General features: G+C 34.4%; 2 protein-coding genes, 1 long non-coding RNA gene and 1 pseudogene across 3 annotated transcripts; all 4 read right to left on the bottom strand.

Moving 5' to 3' along the window:
- Nucleotides 1-2,844: 2,844 nt before the first annotated feature.
- LOC132638224 (probable aspartic proteinase GIP2) lies at nt 2,845-4,382 on the bottom strand (annotated as a pseudogene).
- A 6,620-nt stretch (nt 4,383-11,002) lies between these two features.
- LOC132637192 (uncharacterized) lies at nt 11,003-12,319 on the bottom strand. Its single transcript, XM_060354322.1, has 3 exons — nt 11,802-12,319; nt 11,529-11,672; nt 11,003-11,450 (listed from the first exon to the last, which is right to left on the bottom strand). The coding sequence occupies exons 1-3, from the start codon at nt 12,317-12,319 to the stop codon at nt 11,003-11,005; spliced, it is 1,110 nt and encodes a 369-aa protein (XP_060210305.1).
- A 506-nt stretch (nt 12,320-12,825) lies between these two features.
- Nucleotides 12,826-14,768, bottom strand: LOC132638223 (uncharacterized). Its single transcript, XR_009581633.1, has 2 exons — nt 13,610-14,768; nt 12,826-13,032 (listed from the first exon to the last, which is right to left on the bottom strand). It is a non-coding gene; the product is annotated as an uncharacterized LOC132638223 (long non-coding RNA).
- A 2,906-nt stretch (nt 14,769-17,674) lies between these two features.
- Nucleotides 17,675-18,637, bottom strand: LOC132637191 (uncharacterized). The gene is made up of 2 exons (XM_060354321.1): nt 18,380-18,637; nt 17,675-18,169 (listed from the first exon to the last, which is right to left on the bottom strand). The coding sequence occupies exons 1-2, from the start codon at nt 18,635-18,637 to the stop codon at nt 17,675-17,677; spliced, it is 753 nt and encodes a 250-aa protein (XP_060210304.1).
- Nucleotides 18,638-19,560: the final 923 nt, after the last annotated feature.

Genomic DNA, 19,560 nt, shown 5'->3' with positions numbered 1-19,560 from the left:
AAACAACAAGTAATTAAGAAAATGATTAGTAAAGTAGAATAACCAAGACAACAAAGAAAGCTAATAATTAAGAAGTATAATCCAAGCCCCAAAAAGGTACTTGTGTCCTGTGTGGGTGTGCTTTAAGTGGGGCTTGTGGGAACCATACACCATGATAGACATTGCAACAAAATCCTCAAAAATTGTTTTCATCTCAAAAACACATACACATACACATACAGAGACAAAGGAAATGGTATGTGTGAAAAAACAAGAAATATAACAGTATAACACACACAACTACAAAAAAAAATCCACCAAATCCAAGAACCAAGAGAACAGCTTAAAAAAGTCATTTTTTCACGCAAAACTCAGCAAGACATGACTTAGAACAAAAGAGCCAAATGACCCAAAGAACACTTAATGTTTTGATATCTCAAAAACACATACACATACAGAGAGACAAAGAAAGTAGTATGTCTGCCAAAAAAAAAAAAACATAACACACATAACTACCAATAGAACAACTAAAAAAAGATATACTAGTAAGTTTTACAAAGAACGAGATGACCAAAAAACCCAAAGAACACTTATGTTTTGAAATCTCGAAAACACATACACATCCAGAGAGACAAATAAAGTGGTGTGTATGAAGAAAAAAATAATAATAACACACACAACTACCAAAAGAACAGCTAAACATGACTTAGAACAAAAGAACAAGATGACCCAAAAAACAAAATTTGTACTTGTGGATAAAAAAACATACTTGTTATCGTGCCTGACAAGTAATCCCTGACGAAGCCACGCACGGTATTGATTAAGAAGCTGTACATCAAGTGGACCGGTTATGGGATCTTTCTCAAATGGAAATTTTTTGTCAAAAATAGGCACATGGATCTTCGACGAACTGCTTCCTGTGTAATGCATAATGAAGAAATAACATATGGTTAAATAAATACTTGAAAATACGTTAATAAATATCAATAAAACACATACCTGAAGCTGAACAAAAATCTGTCATGAAGTAATTATGAACAAAATACACTAATAGAATGTAAAAAACTTACCCAAACACAACTTTCCCCAATTTCCGCAACAATGATTTGAAGATGAAGAATCGTGAAGGAAGGTATTGGAGAAGAAAAAGGAAAGGATTGGAAGTTGATTACGCTTCAAAATCTTTGAAAATAGGAAGTTATTATGAACAAAAATACACTAATAGAATATAAAAACCTATCCAAATACAACTTCCCCAATTTTCGCAACAATGGTTAGAAGATGATGAAACGTGAAGGAAGATAGTGGAGAAAAAAAAGGCAAGGAATAATGTTGATAGAGAGAGAATCTGACGAATTTAATTGACTAACTGTTAAGCGTAGTATTTGGGGATATGGGGGAGTGTTTTACGTGTGTATTTGGCCCAGTAACTAGAAGTTACTGATATAGCTATGTGTTATAAATTTAAAAAGTATTTTAGTTACTATTTATAATTAAATTAAAGGGTAGTTATTATTAATAAATATGTCTTAAGAGAAGCTACAACCAGTAAAAAATTCCAAAAATGAATAATCTTATCATGGTGTAATATTAACTATTATCCATTTTGAGTCAAACCCACACAATTTTCTCCCACACCATTACAAGTATCACTTAATTTGTGGGACATTTCGCACACCCAACAACAAGGGGTTTGGGATGGTAAGAGGGAGCTGTTTAGGTGCAAACCTCCTCCAAGTTGCAATTAGGGGTGTTTATGGGTCTTTTGGGTCTGATTTTTGATTAAATCAAAACTAAGTCAATTTAGTTGATTTTCTATTATTAAAAACCAAGTGGAACCAAATATAATACACATTTATTCATTTGGTTATTATCTGTTTGGTTCGATTTTTCAATTTTAAAGAAATTTAATGGTATTTCTGTCTTTTTTCTTCTTCTTACAACTAAAAACGAATTTTCCATTTTTTACCACTTATAATTTTTTATTACCCTTTAATTATGGTGACTATAATTTCTTTAGATTAATGAGAGATTATCTTGAGATCTATAAGCTTTAAATATAAAAAAATCTAGATAAAAATCTCATAATTGTTTCTTTCCCTAAATTGATTTGAATTCATGTCTTTCTTTTAAGAAGTGGGGTTAAAGAGTACTAAAGTTCATTAGTCTATTTATATTAGAGATGAAATAACTGGTAAAAATAAAATTTTGATGAAAACCAATACAAAAGATTTAAAGTTATTAATAAAACTTAATATATTTTTTATGTATAACTATATAAATTGTGTATATAATTTGTCGATTTGATTTAATTTTTCTTTGATTTATCTTTAACAAAATCAAATCAAATCAAATATTCTCGGTTTTTCAAAATTTGCAACCAAACCGGATGAGGTCAATTTCTTTAAAAGTCGATTTTTGGTTTGGATGGATTTCTCACAAAACCGTAAACACCTTGCAACATAGTATAAAGTATCCACATGTAATAGAGATCTGAGTTTTGATGATTTTGATATAAAAATAGAAAACTTATCAAAATGCAAAACCAAGTTAGTGTTGACTGCACTCAGAGGCGGAGCTAGGATCCGAAGCTTGTGGGTTCGGAGTTTTAATTCTTTAAAGTTATTGGGTTGTTAATTAATAATTTGTACATATTTAATAAATATTTTAATACAAATATATGATTCGGACAAAAGTTATTGGGTTCGGCCGAACTCACGTCCGAAGGGCCGGCCCTCACTGCACTTAAAGCATTGTACCTCATTGCAGTACTAATACAGCTTTCTCTGATTAAATATGAAGTTAGTCAGCTTTATTCACATGGCACACAATTTATTATAGTAGTAACTCATTTAATGAAAGATCATCACATCTTTTGAAGACTTCAACCCTAATTCTTAATTTGAAAGATCATCAAAGTATGAAGATTATTGAATAACTAAATAAGAAAATTAAAATTGCAAGGATAAAATTAAATAATTAACCCATTTTCCTAGCCCAGCAAACCCGTTCCACTATTATGTCAACATGAGCAAATTAATGCCGAATCTCTAAGCATAGTTGTGATTTGAACACGTAGTTTGACGGAAAAAGAGCGAGTTACTGAAACCTATCCTTTTTCTCGCAAGATCAAATTCCACAAGATTTTCTTGCATTTGATACCCACCGATGACAATTGCTTGTCCCAATGTTTGGATTCCTTCAACAAAGGCTAGGCACACAACATCGTCGCTAACTTTTACCAGTGAGTTTGCACCTGTTATTGTCCAATACACATTTGGTCTATGGAGAACAAGATTAATTTCAGGTGCATTGTAACCTAGCCTTGACATACCAATAGCAGAAGAATCAAAGCAAGTTTTAAAAGGTTGCACTGCAGGGACTGTGTGCACATCTTTAGGCATCGCGTTAATGAAAGCTTTGCTCACAACACTGTAAACAGAAGCCTCCAATACAGTGTAAGGAACGGCCGTACTAATTCTTGTTCCATGGTTATCATTTTCAATGTCCAACGTGAGTAATGTTTTATTTAACGGCAAATTTCTTCCATTAATTTTAACGGAAGAAACTTGAATATAATATTCTGGTGAGTCCCGATTGAAGTATATATAATTCTGGTAGGTAATGATAGGTGTATAGATAAGATCTCGCGATGCATCAAATGCAAGGCTAAAGAAATAAGGACTATGACCAATGAAAATTACACCGTTTCGTTCAGTTGATGAACTCAAGCAAATGGCAAACTTTCTACTGAATCGAAAAACCGATGCAAATTGAGCAGCAAGTGATGCTGGACGATGTTGTCCAAAACCAACCATTCCCTTAACATCTTTACCAAGACGTTTCGTTAAAAATGATTCGGCACAGCTGAAGATAAACTTTGGCACAGTTACAACGGGCCCTGGAACGGACCCGTTAACTGATCGGATCAATAAAACATCCTCGGCGATTTCACCACCCACCATGAGAGTTTCTGTAGCTGGATTTCCAACAACATTAATGCATGAATTTTTGTTGCAACCTGGCCGTTTTTTTCCGTCACATTGTCCACAGGCCGTTGACTTTACATAATCACATTGCCTTGAATTACAATGAGCTGGTTTGTAAGTTGAACTTTTGTAACCTTTCTCACAATCTACCCATAGGCTTTCACCACCAAGATGGACGGCGAGTTTAACGGGGACAAGAGGTGTTCTTTGGTGAATTTGAGTAATGTATTGTAGAGTGGATGGGTCTTTTTTAACTGCAAGGAATAGAGTTTTAGGCTGGAAAGTGGTTTTTGCTAGACAATTAGTGGATATGATTAGAAGAAAACTAAACTGAAAGAAGTAGTAGCTAGAGGAAGACATAATTTGAAGGAAGGAAAGAATGCTAGTATGTCAAATGTTGGATATCTTAGGCATGTATTTATAGCTTAAGGAATTAGCCCCACTCACTTGAACACGTGGCACTTTTACTTTGGACAGTTTTACATTTAGGTTTTAAGTAGGAGTAATTAGTTATACACTTGATATTAATGAAATTTTTATATCATCATTCGCACCGGTCAGCAGGGATTCATCTGGGAATTCATAGTGTCCGGACAGGAGATAACTCAAACAACATCCAGATTCTAAGAGATGCGGGAATTTAACTACAATGTTAGCCATATAACGGCTGGAACGAGCGAGAATCACAGAAGTACATAGTTACCACCGGCCTATATATCTTATAAATTCCCACCACTTGCCCACTATTATAACCATTGAAATTGATCGCCTAAATCATGCATTACTAGACTTGCTATTGAAATTGTTCCAAATCCTCGTTGTTCTTGATCATTGTTCTTCGTCCACCGGCCGGAGAATATACTAAAAGAATCTCTTCTTCTTTTTTATAATTTTTTTAATTCGGTTAGTACTTTCCTAACTTTATTTATTAATTACTTTCACACTATCAAAGATAAACATGATTTGAAAGTGTTTGTGACCTCATTATTAACAATTTAACTAGTCGACTCAATTAACGAATTTTAGACTAAACATTATGTACTAATAATTATTAATTAGGTCAAAAATGGGATTCTAACTTTGGAATCTTCTTGTCACATAGAAAATACGTAAGCTTTCTTTCTTAGAATGCAGGTTTAGTCTGATCAATTCTATTATCCAACCCATGTGGATATTTGAATAGTTCTCCTTTTAAAATGGGTGAAAATTATTTTCGCTCCCAACTTTACTTTAAAAATCAAACTCTCCCTTCAATTTTGAACAATAGACATTCTCCCCATTTATCCTATGCAATGTCAATTTCACCCTTGTTATTTTCAATCTTCTATTTATGTAATACATTTTTATATTATATATAATATTTAATTTATGTTTAACCTAGGTATTTATAGATTCTTATTTAAGTTCTTTAACATTATAAGTAGAATAATACTTTATGAATTGTCACAAAATATAATACCATTTTTTATAATTGTCATTTCAAAATTATATGCATTAAGTATGTATATCTGTATTTACATGCATGTGTGTTTGTATATTTAAGTCGTACTTGTCGTTAAAATAATCTGTATAAGTCTAAATAAAGTTTCTGAATCTATAAAACACTTAGTAAAAGCAGATTACACAATCTGTAAAAACTTAAAACCAGTAAATTACAGAAACTGGACAAATAAACAGAAACAGTGTTAGAAAAATATATTCAGAACATAATCGAGCCCACTTAGTTCAAAGTGTGTCCTTAAGGAAATTATTCCCCTCACAGTACACGAGGTTGATGGAATATCCCCTCCCAGGATAGAACGATTATCTTACCAAAATAGTAGTACTCCAAATTCTGGTAGCGGCGAACCACTCAATGGCAGTATAGCACACAGAAAAGAAAACTTTTAAGAAGAGTAGAAGAATAGAGGATTTCAGAAAATTCGTAAGTCATAATCTGAATATTAACTGGAATTTATAGCCATTAAAGCACTTGTTGGGAAAAGGTTTGCACCTTTTCAGAAAGGTTTGCAACCTTTCAGAAAATGTACGTTTTAAAAGGAGGGAAATTTAAATTAGAATCTGGAAATAATTAATTAATATATAAATAATTAAATTAAAATTTAAAAGAATTTTGGTCCAAAAAGATTATCAATCAATCAGATCATTTGACCAAATCCAAATCCAAATCCAAATCGAAATTTGACCAAATCCAAAGCCAAAGCCAAAGCCAAAGCCGAAGCCGAAGCCGAGCCGAGCGAGCGACGACGACGGCGCGAGGGGTCCTTTCCCCCTCAACCCTTTTAGCAACTAGAGAAGGTGTAATGTAATATGTACACCTCTTTTTTTTTCTCTTTTTTTCCTATGTGGGACAGATGCTTTAACCAAAGCACAAGGAACCTTTTACATTTCCCAAAGCAAAAGGGACCTTTTATATTTCCTTCAATTTTCATCCCATCATTTCCCATTCACCAATATCAAAAACCCAACAATACTTCTCTCTTATTCTCTACTATTTATATACTTAAACAAATTGCGATTGTCATTAATGAAATATTTCTTAAATTATAATTAAAAATTCATTTACAATATAAATTTTAAATTTGTGTGTATTTGTTTTTGTATTACCTTTATGAAATATATTTATAAAGTTATTATTACCTGTTATTCTCACTTGTATAAATAGATATTAGAGTTTTGATTATTATTAAAAAAAATATTTTCTTATTCTGCTAATAGAACATCATCAACTTATATACTCAATTAGTATTTCTCACTTATAAATTTGTTACATAGATTTAAAAGATAAAAAATAGGAATTTTTACTCATTATAACTTCTTTTAAGACCTAATTATTAATATTAACTACCCTTTTATTTAATTATATTTAGTAGCTAATTAAATTTTCTATATTACAATTGGTAGCTATATCAAAAATACATACCCAAATAAATAAATCTTTCTTTTTTCCCAATCACTACCCATTTCAATTTTTCATTTCTCAAAACCCTAAAAAAATCTCTCTCCCCTTCTTTCAACCACCACCACCACCACCACCACAGCCGCCCCGCCCTCTCTCTCTTCTCCCTCTCCCTCTGTGCTCACCCCTCTATGTAGCAGCTGACTTGTTGAACAAGAATGGAGTGAATAAAGGGGGCTGGTTATTGCGGCGTCGTTGCTGTCCAAATTGCGGTGGCAATAATGCGGTGTTGGTGGTTGTTGTAGCCATTCTTGCTGCACTGTTTTTTGCTTTGGCTTAGCAGTTAACGTTTTTCTACTAAATAGACAAAAGGTGCAATCGGATACTAAATAAGTTTTAGGAGTTTTTAGGGTTTTGGTGGTGGTGGAGAGATTAGGGTTTTTGGTGGCGGTGGAGAGATTAGGGTTTTTGGTGGCGGTGGAGAGATTAGGGTTTTTGGTGGTGGTGGTGTCTCAGATCTGGCCGTGTGTATTTTTTGTATTTTTGTGTGTATTTGTTAAAAGCCAAATACAAATACATTGAAAAAATCTACATCTCACAAATACACTGTTTTTTCATGTATTTGTGTTTATATTTTTTGAGTGTATTTTTTAGTGTATTTTATTAATAGCCAAACACACTGTTTTTGAATGTATTTGTCATGTATTTGATTTTTTTTCTTTGTATCTGAATGTATTTGTTGAAATCCATTCAAATACATGAAAATTTGAATGTATTTGGCTTCATATGTGGTTGGAATGTACACAATATATTTGAAATACATCAAAGAAATACATTAAAAAAAAGCCACTGAAATACATCAAAAAAAAATCACTGAAATGCATAAAAAAAAAGACACAAAAATACATTATAGGAAAAAATTCACTGAAATATATCAAAGCAAAAAAAAAAAAAAAAAAACACTATGTATTTGAAAACAAACAAATACATCCGTTAAAATACATATGTTTATTAAATAGTAGTTATGGTTGGTAATATTGAAAAAGTAGCTACTAGAGGTAAGAATCTACTAAAGGGTAGCTATTCAGGTAAGTTTACCTAAAAAATATCATGATTTTAAAGAAGTAAAAAAAAAAGAAAAAAAAAGGACAAAAGTTGATACTGTAAGGGTAAATGACAATTTAAAAGATTCAAATAAGATAAAGGGCGGAGAATGTCTATTGTTCAAAGTTAAGAGGGGGTTTGATTTTTAAAGTAAAGTTGGAGGGTGAAACCCTCTTAAAATAGCTAAAGGAAGTGATTAGGAAACTATTGCTGGCTAATTAATCGGTTGAATAAGAGTGATAGTGTCAAAATTATTTATACTTTTAGTTTTCTTCTTCTTTCAACATATTGCTTTCAGTCTCAACAACTTTTAGTGTACTCTAATTATAACACCAGTTAAAGCCTGTTTGGATGAGCTTAAAAAAAGCAGTTTATAAGCTGAAAACATCTTATAAGCCAAAAATAAATAAATAATAAGTTGGGTAGCCCAACTTATTTTTTTTGGCTTATAAGCTGTTTTGGCTTATAAGCTGTTTTCCGCTTAACACAAGTTGAAGGCTTAGCGTAGCGGTTAAGGGGTTGCAAAAAGTCTCTAAAATCATGGATTCAAACCTAGATCACGACATTTCTACATTTTTTGTGACACCCCTTAATATGAATCCTGACTCTGCCACTGATCCAAACGGGCTCTTATACGATATTTGACTAACTCCCCTTTAATTATTACTGTGCAAAATAATTAAACATTGCTTCCCAACAAAGGAAGTTGCAAATTGCAGATCTTTCTTCCTTGTGTCCGTATAGTTGGATCAGTTCAATGCTTATATACCTAGCTAGCTTCTCTTTTTCTTTTTAGGTTACCAATATAGTTGGTGCTTTCATAATTGTCATTCAAGAAACTTAAAACTATTTTATAGATAATACATAAAATGACAATTAAATACCCCTTAATGTATCGATCGGGCCTTACTCACTCAACAAGGATACAAATTTCACTCGCCGAGGAAAGAAAATCAGGAATTTTTAGGGAGAAGGATTTAGCCCGGACCAATAAACTAACAAAAGGAAAACAAAATGCAACCCATCCGAATAAGACCAATTGGCATAGGCCACAGACAGAGAGGATGAAAGAAAGACATAAATTTAATTATGACATGGATTAATTCGATTCTTTCAAATATGACAATCACAGCCACCTAAAAATTGACGTTCGAGTTACTTCAAGAATCATATGTGCTTAAATGCTTTAGATAATATAATAAAAATGGATCGATCTTTCTCAAAACTCAAGGAACATTTTGCTGAAAAACCTCAACTGTAACGTACTAATGAGCCTTTTGAATTGATGGGAAGTTTCTTAATTAGATATGAAATCTAATCTATATATGTGTGTGTTTCGTTTGTCAGTCTCATCAATTTTATAATATCCTGCTCGAATAAAAAATTACCAGTTATGCAACCCATGCATGTGGACATTTGAATGGCGCTCCCCTTCCAACGGGAAGTATCTTTTAACAGGTTACCCGCACTGTATACTTTATTAAGGTCAGACCCTACGCTTAAAAAAAAAAAAAAAAAAGACCTTATCAGTCCACATATTTCTTATGCACTCTATTTCAGATACACCAACAGTTTTTTGTATAGTTCCTTGTTGTTATTTATATTGAACGCGATATAAAATAGGAATAATTCGGACAAATAAAAAAGAGGGAGCTAGAATAGCACTTTTGGTCTGTATTATCGATAAATTCTGATTTTGATTCTTGTGATATATTTTCTTTTTGGGACACTGGAAAAACTTAAAAAGGATTACGGTCTTTCCAAAGCAATGCCGCTTAAGACTCTCAGGATAAGAAACTCAATACCCTTGAGCGTATTTCCCCAGATGATTAAATAATCATCATCATGCTTGTTTCGTTTGCCAAAAAGTCAACATTGGTTCCAGGGGCGGAGCTAGCATAGTAGTCGAGGGTGCGGCCGAACCCAGTAACTTTGGTCTAAACCCTGTATTTGTCTTGAAAAAATCATTAAATATGTATGAATTGTTAATTTAGAACCCTGTAACTTAAATGAATTAGAATCCCAACCCACAAGCTTCAAATCCTGGCTCCGCCTCTGAATTTGGTTCGCCTCTTTCCATATGTGTTTAATAGAGGCCTTGCTACCATTTGGCACAGTTGTGGCCACTGCCTGTTCATATCCAAATTTGGGACTAATCTGTTGATAGCTTGCTTGATAATCCAAAGATATTGTTGTTCCATTCTTGAGTTGTTGAATTTCTTCTGTGTCCCATATCTACAAGTACTACTTTGTTTCCAAATTTCCCAGCAGATAATGGTTGGTGTGATCAGCATTACAGTCTTATGCACCTTGTTCTTAGATTTTGCTTTCCACCAATTCCTGAAAATATAGAGACAGATGCATTAGCATGTTGCATGCCTAGTGGCCTGCCAATGCTATTCCATAGCCTATTAGCAGTTTCACTAGCCACAAATGAATGATGACTTGTTTCATTCTTGACTATCCTGCAATAAGAATAGTCAAATCTTAAATTAGTGTCAAATCTTCCTACTGTGTCACTGAAGGGTAGCTTATTCCTTAAAAGTCTCCATGTATTGAAAAAGACTTTAAAGGATAAGCTTTTGTGCCAAGCATTTTGTAAGAAAGGACTTTTATCCTTCTTAGATCTTAGCAGATTTCAGGCAGAGGCATTAGAAAATTTGCCATTTTCTGTCAAATTTCATAGAGGGTAATCATGTTTGCTACAGTCACCAATGTTGATATTTTCAATATATTGAACAATGTGAGGTGGAAGAGTAATATTAAGCTTATTGAAATCCCAGACACCATTCAAAATGAAGGAATTTACATTTAGTTTAGCAGACCCTGGCAGCATTTTAGCTAAAGCACCCATACATGTCCAGTTATCCCACCAGAAGTTGGAGTCTCCTTGTTGAATTTTCCAGATCATGTGAGGTTCTGCTTTGGTCTTAATCTTCATCAAATTTTTCCATCCCTGTGGGTCTTTGGCAACAGCAACCTTACCCACAGGGTGAGATCTTATACAGTACTTGGATTTCAAAAGAGTTCCCTAGAGTGTAGATTGAGTTCTCAATCTCCACCATCTTTTAAAAGTGAAAGTATCAGAGATTTCCTGCATTCTTCTTATTCCAATACCACTTTCATCTTTTGGATAACATAAATTCTCCCATGAACTCCAGTGATACTTGTTTTTACCTTCTTTGGAACCCCAAAGGAAGTTACAAAAGTGTTTCTCCATGAGCTTGATAATGCCTTTAGGAGGTTGTATTGCAGAGAGAATGTAAGTTGGAATAACTTGCAGGGCACTTTTAATGAGGACAATTCTACCCCCAAAAGACAACATCTTGCTTTGCCACCCATTAAGCTTTTTGATGATTTTGGCTAACATATTATCAAAATAGGAATTTCTTTTCTTTCCCACATATATGGGGTATCCAAGATAGTTAAAAAGGAAATCCTTATTCATGAAATCAGTAGCACTTCTCATCCTATTGATCCTATTTGCACAAGAATTTGGGGCAGTAATGAAAAAGCTTTAATCAGTATTGATCATCTGCCCAGAGGCCTTTTCATACCTCTTGATTTGCTTCAAAATGAGTTTGATTGATCTATTGTTTCCACCAGTGAAAATTACTATGTCATCAGCATAGGCCAGGTGGTTGATACTAGGACCATTGGGATTCATGCTGAAGGGAACAAATCTATCATTGTGATATAGCCTGTTGAGAAGCCTTGAAAACACCTCAGCACCAATAATGAATAAGGAAGGGGACAAAAGATCTCCTTATTTCAAGCCTTAGGAGAAAGTGAAAAAGCCTTTTCTTTCACCATTTATGATAGTTGAATACCACACATCAGATATGAGAATTCTAATAAGAGTGTTCCAGCTGTCAGAAAAAACAAATTTTCTCATAACTGCCAATAGAAAATCCCATGACATTCTGTCATAGGCTTTAGCCATATCCAGTTTGATGATCATGTTGCCTCCATGGTTACTCTGAGACACCCCTTGGGCTAGTTCTTGTGCTAGGAGAACATTTTCAGTGACGAGTCTGCCTTTGACAAAGCCAGACTGTTTTTCAGAGATAATCTTATCAAGTAAATGATTCAGCTTGATTGAAAGGATCTTGGAGATGATCTTAGCTGTGAAGTTACTAAGACTAATTGGTCTTAGATCTCCAAAGTTAGAAGGAGACTCTACCTTGGGAATTAGAACCAAACAAGTATATGAAAAGAACTTGGTCAAATTCCTTCCATAGAAGAAGGCATGAACCATGTTTTTGATATCCTCCTGAATGATATCCCAACACTTTTGAAAGAATTTGCCATTGTATCCATCAGGGCCAGTAGCACTTAAAGGGCTCATATTTAATACATCATTCTTAATTTCCTCTAAATCAGGGATGGTAGGGACGAGAAAAATAGTCCCTGAAAGTCGATTTCGGGTCTCAAAAGGTCAATAACGACGGGATAATTCTGGTCGCCACCCGTCGCAATAGGCTCCACCGCTAAAGGTCAATAGGTACGAGATTTAAATAATGGTCCTTAAAGCTCTTTTATGACGTGCAGAAGTTCTGGTCCCTAAAACTATATAGGGACCATATTTTCTGGTCCTTAAACAGATAGATCACTAGTGCCTTAAAATTTTACGACAAGCTCAACTGGTCCTCAAAAGTCTTTTACAACCAAAAATCTGGTCCTTAAATAGGTTAAGGACTGATGCAATCTGGTCCTTAAAGGTGTATTTGCACAGAAAATGTGGCACCTAAATAAACCATGCTCTTTTCTCGTCACATGTTACTAAGATATTGTACCATTTCTAATTACTATATATAGATAATCAAATGCATATAAACAAAATTATCAATAACATTAATTAAAAGTATGGATTAACATTCCACAAGCAGTATTGTTTACAAAAATATAGTCACAAGACTATTTACACAACTCAACAGCCAAAAGAATAAGTTTATAATAAAAGGTTTTGCCAGACAATCCTATCAAACCGATAATAAATTTGTCAACTTGTTCAAAGTATTCAAACTTGCATCTTGACTTGTAAATGGAAGTCCCCAGATCCTGTAAAACGTACAAAATAAGATTTAATAAGAAAAAACATTATGCGCACAACCAAATCACACTATATTTTTGTATTGATAAGAAAAAAGAGATTGCATTCTAGATTTTAGGTTCCTAGTTACTCTTCCATCTACTTGGACCGAAATATGTTGGTATCACACAAGTGCATTGAACAACTAAATTGGCCCAAACAATTCAACATCATTCAAACTATTGTTAGAGGGCTATTTATATGCACCATAAATTCTTTCTGAAAAGTATCCACCAGGTTTTGAAGGTTATCAATAATTTTGGATGAGATGAACCAAGAAAATTGAGACTTTGGTTTGGCAAGAACTTTTTTAAAAGTAGCAGGAACTATTGAATCAATACCAAGTGGCTGAACACGAGTTGCATTTTCAGGATGCAGTTAGTTTATCTGTTAAAATCACAAATCCCAATCAACATGTCTTCATCACCACCACCACCTCCCGGAACACTATTCCTCCCCCAAGTAGGACCCAAACCAAACCAAAATATACGGAGAGCAGGTCGTTCATTCTTTGTAACCTAAGGAAAGATAAAATGGATAACATACCAATGAAAAATAAAGGTAAAACCTGAGAATGGGGCGATGGCACTGCCTGTTTCTGCATCACCAGCTTAGCTTTGGATGAAGGCTCAACTTGTTTTGATATCACCTTTGACATTCCAGCTTGTAGTGTTTCCTTTTTCTGTACCAACGATTGGCTCGGAAGAAAAGGTTACAACTTTGAAGGGATTGGCTTATGCAAAGTAGGCATAGTGCTCTTGACACCTGGTGTCAAAACCCTATTATCGTGCTGTTGGGAGGCACTGCTTTTGGCCCTAAAGTCCGACCAGGTCCAGTCCCTTTACTGCTACCAACTTGTTTCCTGGATCCTAATGCTAGTTGAGGCTGTTTACTAACAAAAACTAATTTCTGAGTTAATAGCTTCTGTTGCATTTGGCTACTTCTGGGTAGAGGATTCCGTACTTCACAATCATTTAGCAGCTTTCTTCTAGTATTGCTTAAAGATTGCTGCTGCTTGGTTGCAAAGCTACTCGTGCATCTTCAATATAACCAAAAAACTTGAATAAGTTTTCTTAATTAATAAATTTACGCCCTGAGCTAGTAAATAAACAACCAGATTAGCTATGATAGAAAGTGCACCAGAATTAGCGATAAAGGTTTTATGAGGTAAATAGCCTTTTGATAGAGCAAGAAGATCAGCATTATCGGATAATAGAAATGAGTAATCTCTTGTACTTTTTAACATCTAAACCATTGTTTACAACTGCAAAAATTCATATGGCAAAAACGTATTTTTAAAAAAGACATCAGCAAAATATAGAGATGACATCATTAGTAAAATAGAATTAAGAGAAGGAGTACAATTAATTTTCACTAATTAATTCAGTACCCCATTAGTGACTTTTGGTGCATTGTTGCTGCCTGCTGGTACCAAATTTTGATCATGCGTGTTTCGATGCGGAGCTCTTATTGTTCGGCAAGAATAGAAGAGTTGTGTAAGAAATATAATGTATGCCACTTACATCAATGGAAAGGTACATATGTGTCATTCAATATCATTGGGTCCAATGAAAATGACAGCAATTAATGATACAACATTGGCATGTCATATGAGAAATTACAAATTTTTCACAGTGCAAAAGTGGAAGCTAAAGTTGTGGTCTTAGTATGTAACTACTAGAGTGGACTTTACTAATACAGTGATGATGCCTTACAAACCTTCAAGAAAATATAAATTTATAACACTAAACTGAAGCCGCGACATCTTTATATGAACTAGTTTTCGGGTACGCACTTCACACGTGTAACCCATGTTATTGATTATACAATTTTTACACATATTATTAACTAATATGTGTAAGTTATTTTTGGTTTTTTCAAAAAGTGTTTGTTTGAAGTTTCTTAGTTTGCCTCATTATAGCTGTGGCACACCAACTTCACTTCCAAGTGAGTGCACCGAGTCCATGAAGCTGAATGGTTTTGGCAAGGGTAATAATGTGATGAGAAATTTCTAAAGGCCAGAGGACTATTTATTAGCCAGAAGTTAAGTTTAAAAAAAGAAAAGGGAAAAGATAATGGCTAGCCCTATTAAATCTAACAATAGTGTTGTAAGATGAAAATCAATGCGTGAGATTAACTACAATTAAAGGCTGAAATTACAAATACAAAGAAACAAAAAAAAAACATTCGTAACAGCAAGTGTCAACGGCGGTAGGCTAGTAACAAATATAGAGAAATTCCAAGACAATTGGTCATTCTTTTTTTGCTTTTGTACCTTGATAATGGAAATTGAAGAAAAATCTAATGTATTAAAGAGTCGATATTTGAGCATACACAAATTAAAAAGCCTGAAAAGCAATTTCACAAAAGCAGCTTTTCAACTATGCAGGTCGAGAAGTCTCATCGTAATTTTAATCTCTACATATAAGTATAAACCTAAGACACCGAGCTCACATGTTCCAATAATTAATTGTTGTCTATCCCCTGACCACATTAGCTGACCTCAAACTTTTCGCCACAAACTGTGACATTGTTTCACCAGTTTAGAGCTTCTCTAGTCTTCTACAAATAAGAAATGTATCACATAAAGATCTTTCGATGAAAATGATTTTGGAAGAGATCAATTTATAAGGCAAAATTTGCAGGCTTGAATATGAGAAGTCACATAAAAGTCTGAAAGACCAAGTATTAAAGCAAAGAACGTAAAGATTATACATCAAAGGAATACACATTCATTGATACATTAAGCACACACCTCTGTTATTTTAAAAGTAAAGAGCACCTGTACATAATTTTTCTTACTGTCTCAATGCACTACTCATTTTGGGACCACTTGAAATGGGGAATATTTCCATTTTCATCATCACAAGAGAGGGAGCACACACATCATATAAATAATCACTCGCCTGCACCCATTTCACATTCATATATGGATACACACTTATAGATAGGCACTAGATATATTGTAAATATCAATTGTATCTTCGGCACCCTTGCCACTAGTATTTTTTTCCCCTACAAATGTGTCTCTGTCTCCTGGAAGAAATATGTAAGCTTATATTCCCTCAAAGCACACAGGAACTACTCTTAATCAATATAAACAAAATAGCAGTGACATTCTATTGGAAAGGAATAACCAGGAGACTCTTGAGTGTAGGAACCTTAATCATCACCATAAGTAACAAAAGAAGACAGTTTGATAAAGTTACTACTACTATGCAACTACGCGTAAACTTCAAGCAATAAAAAGATAGGTAAAGACAGAAAAAAGGAAGAAGAAGGGCAGTGAGGTGAATTAGAGCCGGGAAGAACAAAAGAGGAAAGAAGAAAATAAACTTCTCAACAATTCTTTGACCTCATAATGTAAAATTTATAACTTTTCTATCACTTCTATTGATTAACTAGCTAACACAATTACAATATAGTATACAAAGCCAAAGCCATCTCAAGATTTGGACTCAGTAGCATAAGTAACAATCCTAATTACCTTTGTCAATTTTTGTTGGTTTTTTCCTTTCAGCTGTTCTCCCACATAACATTGCAAGAAGACTTGCAACTTTTTTGTGGAAGCTCCTTGATTTTGAAGCATCAAGTTCATATGGCTAGCTTTTTCTATTACTGTATATTCACACCTTCAAGCACAACCCCACTGCTGCTGCTGAATCCACCTCGTCGTATTCTTAGACCTCACATAAACCATTTAGCAAGCCCTATAAAACAAAACGCTATAACATATGCAGAATATAAAAACATATTTTAAGTGCCAAAGCACCAAACTTCCATTGACAGGATAAATCAAAACATGCGTAGAGGAAATCACAAAATTCTAATTTCTAAAAAGACCCTAAACCATGTATACCCACTTCAAAATCAATGTCATAATCTCAAGTATAACCCTAACTCATAAAATAATACCCACTTGAAGAATCAACATTTTAATAGCAAAAATAACCCTAATTCAGGAATAAACACTATTTGAAAATCAATCTATCTACGAATATTCTAATATTAAATATCACCTATACCCCTATTGGAAAGATCAAATGGGTGACAACACAAAATGAAAAGGAACAGTCGAATTGGGCATAAGCACAGAACTCACAGGACATTAGATTAGAACAGATCGACGGTGTTTGTGCATAGCTTCAAACTCGTCTGTGTAATTTATACGAGAGAGAGAGAAAGAAGAAGAAGAAGTATGAGATATCGATCAAACTTTTCAGTAAGAATGAGGAGAATCGGAAGTAGAACCGACGTCGGTGGCAGGCGAGACCAAATGCTTGTGGAGAAACTTGGAGGAGCGTCGTTAGAATTGCTCGTCTGTTAGAAGTGTTTTGAGCTTAGGGTTTTTGAGACATAGAGATGTTCACTTTTCAGGATATTCTTTTCTTCAAATTAATGATGGAAGTGTTTCCTATACTTTATTCTTTATTTATGCCATTCTTTAAAAGAGTCAAATTTAAGTGACGCTTTGTCTCACTTAATTTAGAATATTAGGGACAAGTTACTTTCATATATAGGGACCATATTTAGCCCCTTCGTTATTTAAAAGAGAATCGGGGACCAAGAAAATTTGTCGTCCTTATAGATATACATTTAGGGACCAGATTTTTAACCCGTCACTAAATGTTGATCGCTAATAAGCCTTTTTCTTGTAGTGATACATTCAGGGATCACATTAAGGATATTATGATCAGTAAAATTGTGGTTGAGATTGAACATATGCTCAAAATGATGTATGGCAACCTTAGCAATACCCTCATTTCCTTGAACCCAATTGCCAGTACTATTTTTTATTCTATGCAGTTGAAACCTTCTTCTTCTATCTCTGATCAAGCAATGAAAGTATTTGTTGTTTCTATCTCCATCATCAGCCCTTTTGATATGAGCTTTTTGCTTAAGAAGTTTGTCTTGCATATCCAACCATCTAATATATTCAGCATTGCCCTTATTAAGCTCTTCTCTAGTTTTCTCAGTGTTAAGAGATCTATCCATGTTTTCTAGGTCTTGCATCTGGGCTTCCCATACATTGACTTCATCATAAACATTGCCAATCACTTCCCTAGACCATTGACCGAGCTTTTTACTGAGTATTTTGAGTTTTTGCTAAAGCATCCACATGGGGTTTCCAGTAATCTAAATATTCCAAGTATCTTCCACTATCTGGTGAAAGGTTGGTTGTTCAGTCCAAAAATCAAGAAACTTGAAATATCTCATGCCATCTTTATGAGCATTGTGACAAGTGATCAAGAGGGGTCTGTAATCAGATCCAATTCTAGGTAAATGCCTCACACCGTTGGTGTGAAAGAGTTAAACCCAAAATTCATTGACAAAGACTCTATCAAGTCTTTTCCAGATCATTTTCACTGGCCTCCTATTATTGCACCAAGTGAATCTTGGTCCCACATAGCCCAAATCAGTAAGCTCACAATTGTCCATGCAGCTGCTGAACTCTAGGCTCTTATACATTCTATGAGGTTTTCCACCAAGCTTCTCCAAAGGGTCAAGTATGACATTAAAGTCACCACCAAGACACCAAGGTCCATCCACCTGAGGGTAAACATTAAGGTCCATCCACCCGAGAGTAAACATTCTCCAAACTGAGCCAAAGATCTTTTCTTTCAATAACTAACATTTTGCATAAATAGAGGTAATAAATAGATGCTTCCCAGTAGCACCATAAAGCATTTTAATAGTAATTTGTTGATCAGTGTTGGCAATGATAGCAGTCTGGTAGTTTTCATTCCAGAAAAAACAAATCTTACCATTGGAGTTGTTGATGCTGTATTGAAATCCGAGGTACCTCATGTAAGCATCAATTTTTCCAATGCTAACAAAGGGTTCCAGGACTGCAACAATATCAATTTTGTGTATATGATTGAGTTTCTTGAGCCTGTGAATGGCCTTTTTGGATTTGACACCCCTGATGTTCCAAAAGATGGCCTTAACCATAAGACTAAGCTAAGGATTTTTTGTTTTCCTTCCAGCATTGGAAGGATTGATCTGTCCCGCATTGTTTTTTCCAGCTTTCTTGTTTGTGGTTTTTCCTTTCTTTACAGTGGTAAAACCTATATCATCATCCTTGTCATCAATGGAATTCCCTTGATTAGGTGACCAAGCTGTGACAACCTTTCCATCAGGAGAAGATATCTCTATGATTTGTTCTTGTGCTCTATTGCCTTTGTTTTTCTTCTTTTCCTCATGTTTGAACCCTATGGTAGTTAGGTTCTGGTTTTGAGGAGTTTGCTGAGAGTTGTTGGTGTTCTGTTTTTCCTTTTATTGTTGCACTTCCATGGTCCTAGGAGAGTTAACCTCTTACTCCTGCTGATTCTTATTCTTCAGCTTAGGAGCTTTATTCTGCACCTTGCCAGTATTCAAATCCACCACCAAATTAATAGTAGGACAATCACTATTTTCAGGTGGTAAACTTTCACAAATTCCCGTCTGTTTATCACTAGGATTACATGAGACAGTTCTGTCAGAAGTGTTTTGCTCAT

The sequence above is a fragment of the Lycium barbarum genome, chromosome 4 (genome assembly GCF_019175385.1).
Source record: "Lycium barbarum isolate Lr01 chromosome 4, ASM1917538v2, whole genome shotgun sequence".
In the NCBI taxonomy this organism is placed as follows: Eukaryota; Viridiplantae; Streptophyta; class Magnoliopsida; order Solanales; family Solanaceae; genus Lycium; species Lycium barbarum.
Note: the sequence above shows the minus strand (reverse complement) of the source record. Positions and strands in the feature narration are given on the sequence as shown.

Bases quoted from the DNA above. Each gene is read 5' to 3' on its own strand.
- LOC132637192 (XM_060354322.1), bottom strand. From the start codon at position 12,319: ATGAGCCCTTTAAGTGCTACTGGCCCTGATGGATACAATGGCAAATTC. The intron at 11,673-11,801 runs GTATTCAACTAT...GCTTCTCAACAG, and splicing joins ATTCTCATATCTGATGTGTG to GCTATATCACAATGATAGAT. The intron at 11,451-11,528 runs GTATGAAAAGGC...TTGTGCAAATAG, and splicing joins ATTTTGAAGCAAATCAAGAG to GATCAATAGGATGAGAAGTG.
- LOC132637191 (XM_060354321.1), bottom strand. From the start codon at position 18,637: ATGGACCTTAATGTTTACCCTCAGGTGGATGGACCTTGGTGTCTTGGT. The intron at 18,170-18,379 runs GTTTAACTCTTT...TGGATGCTTTAG, and splicing joins TCTTTGTCAATGAATTTTGG to CAAAAACTCAAAATACTCAG.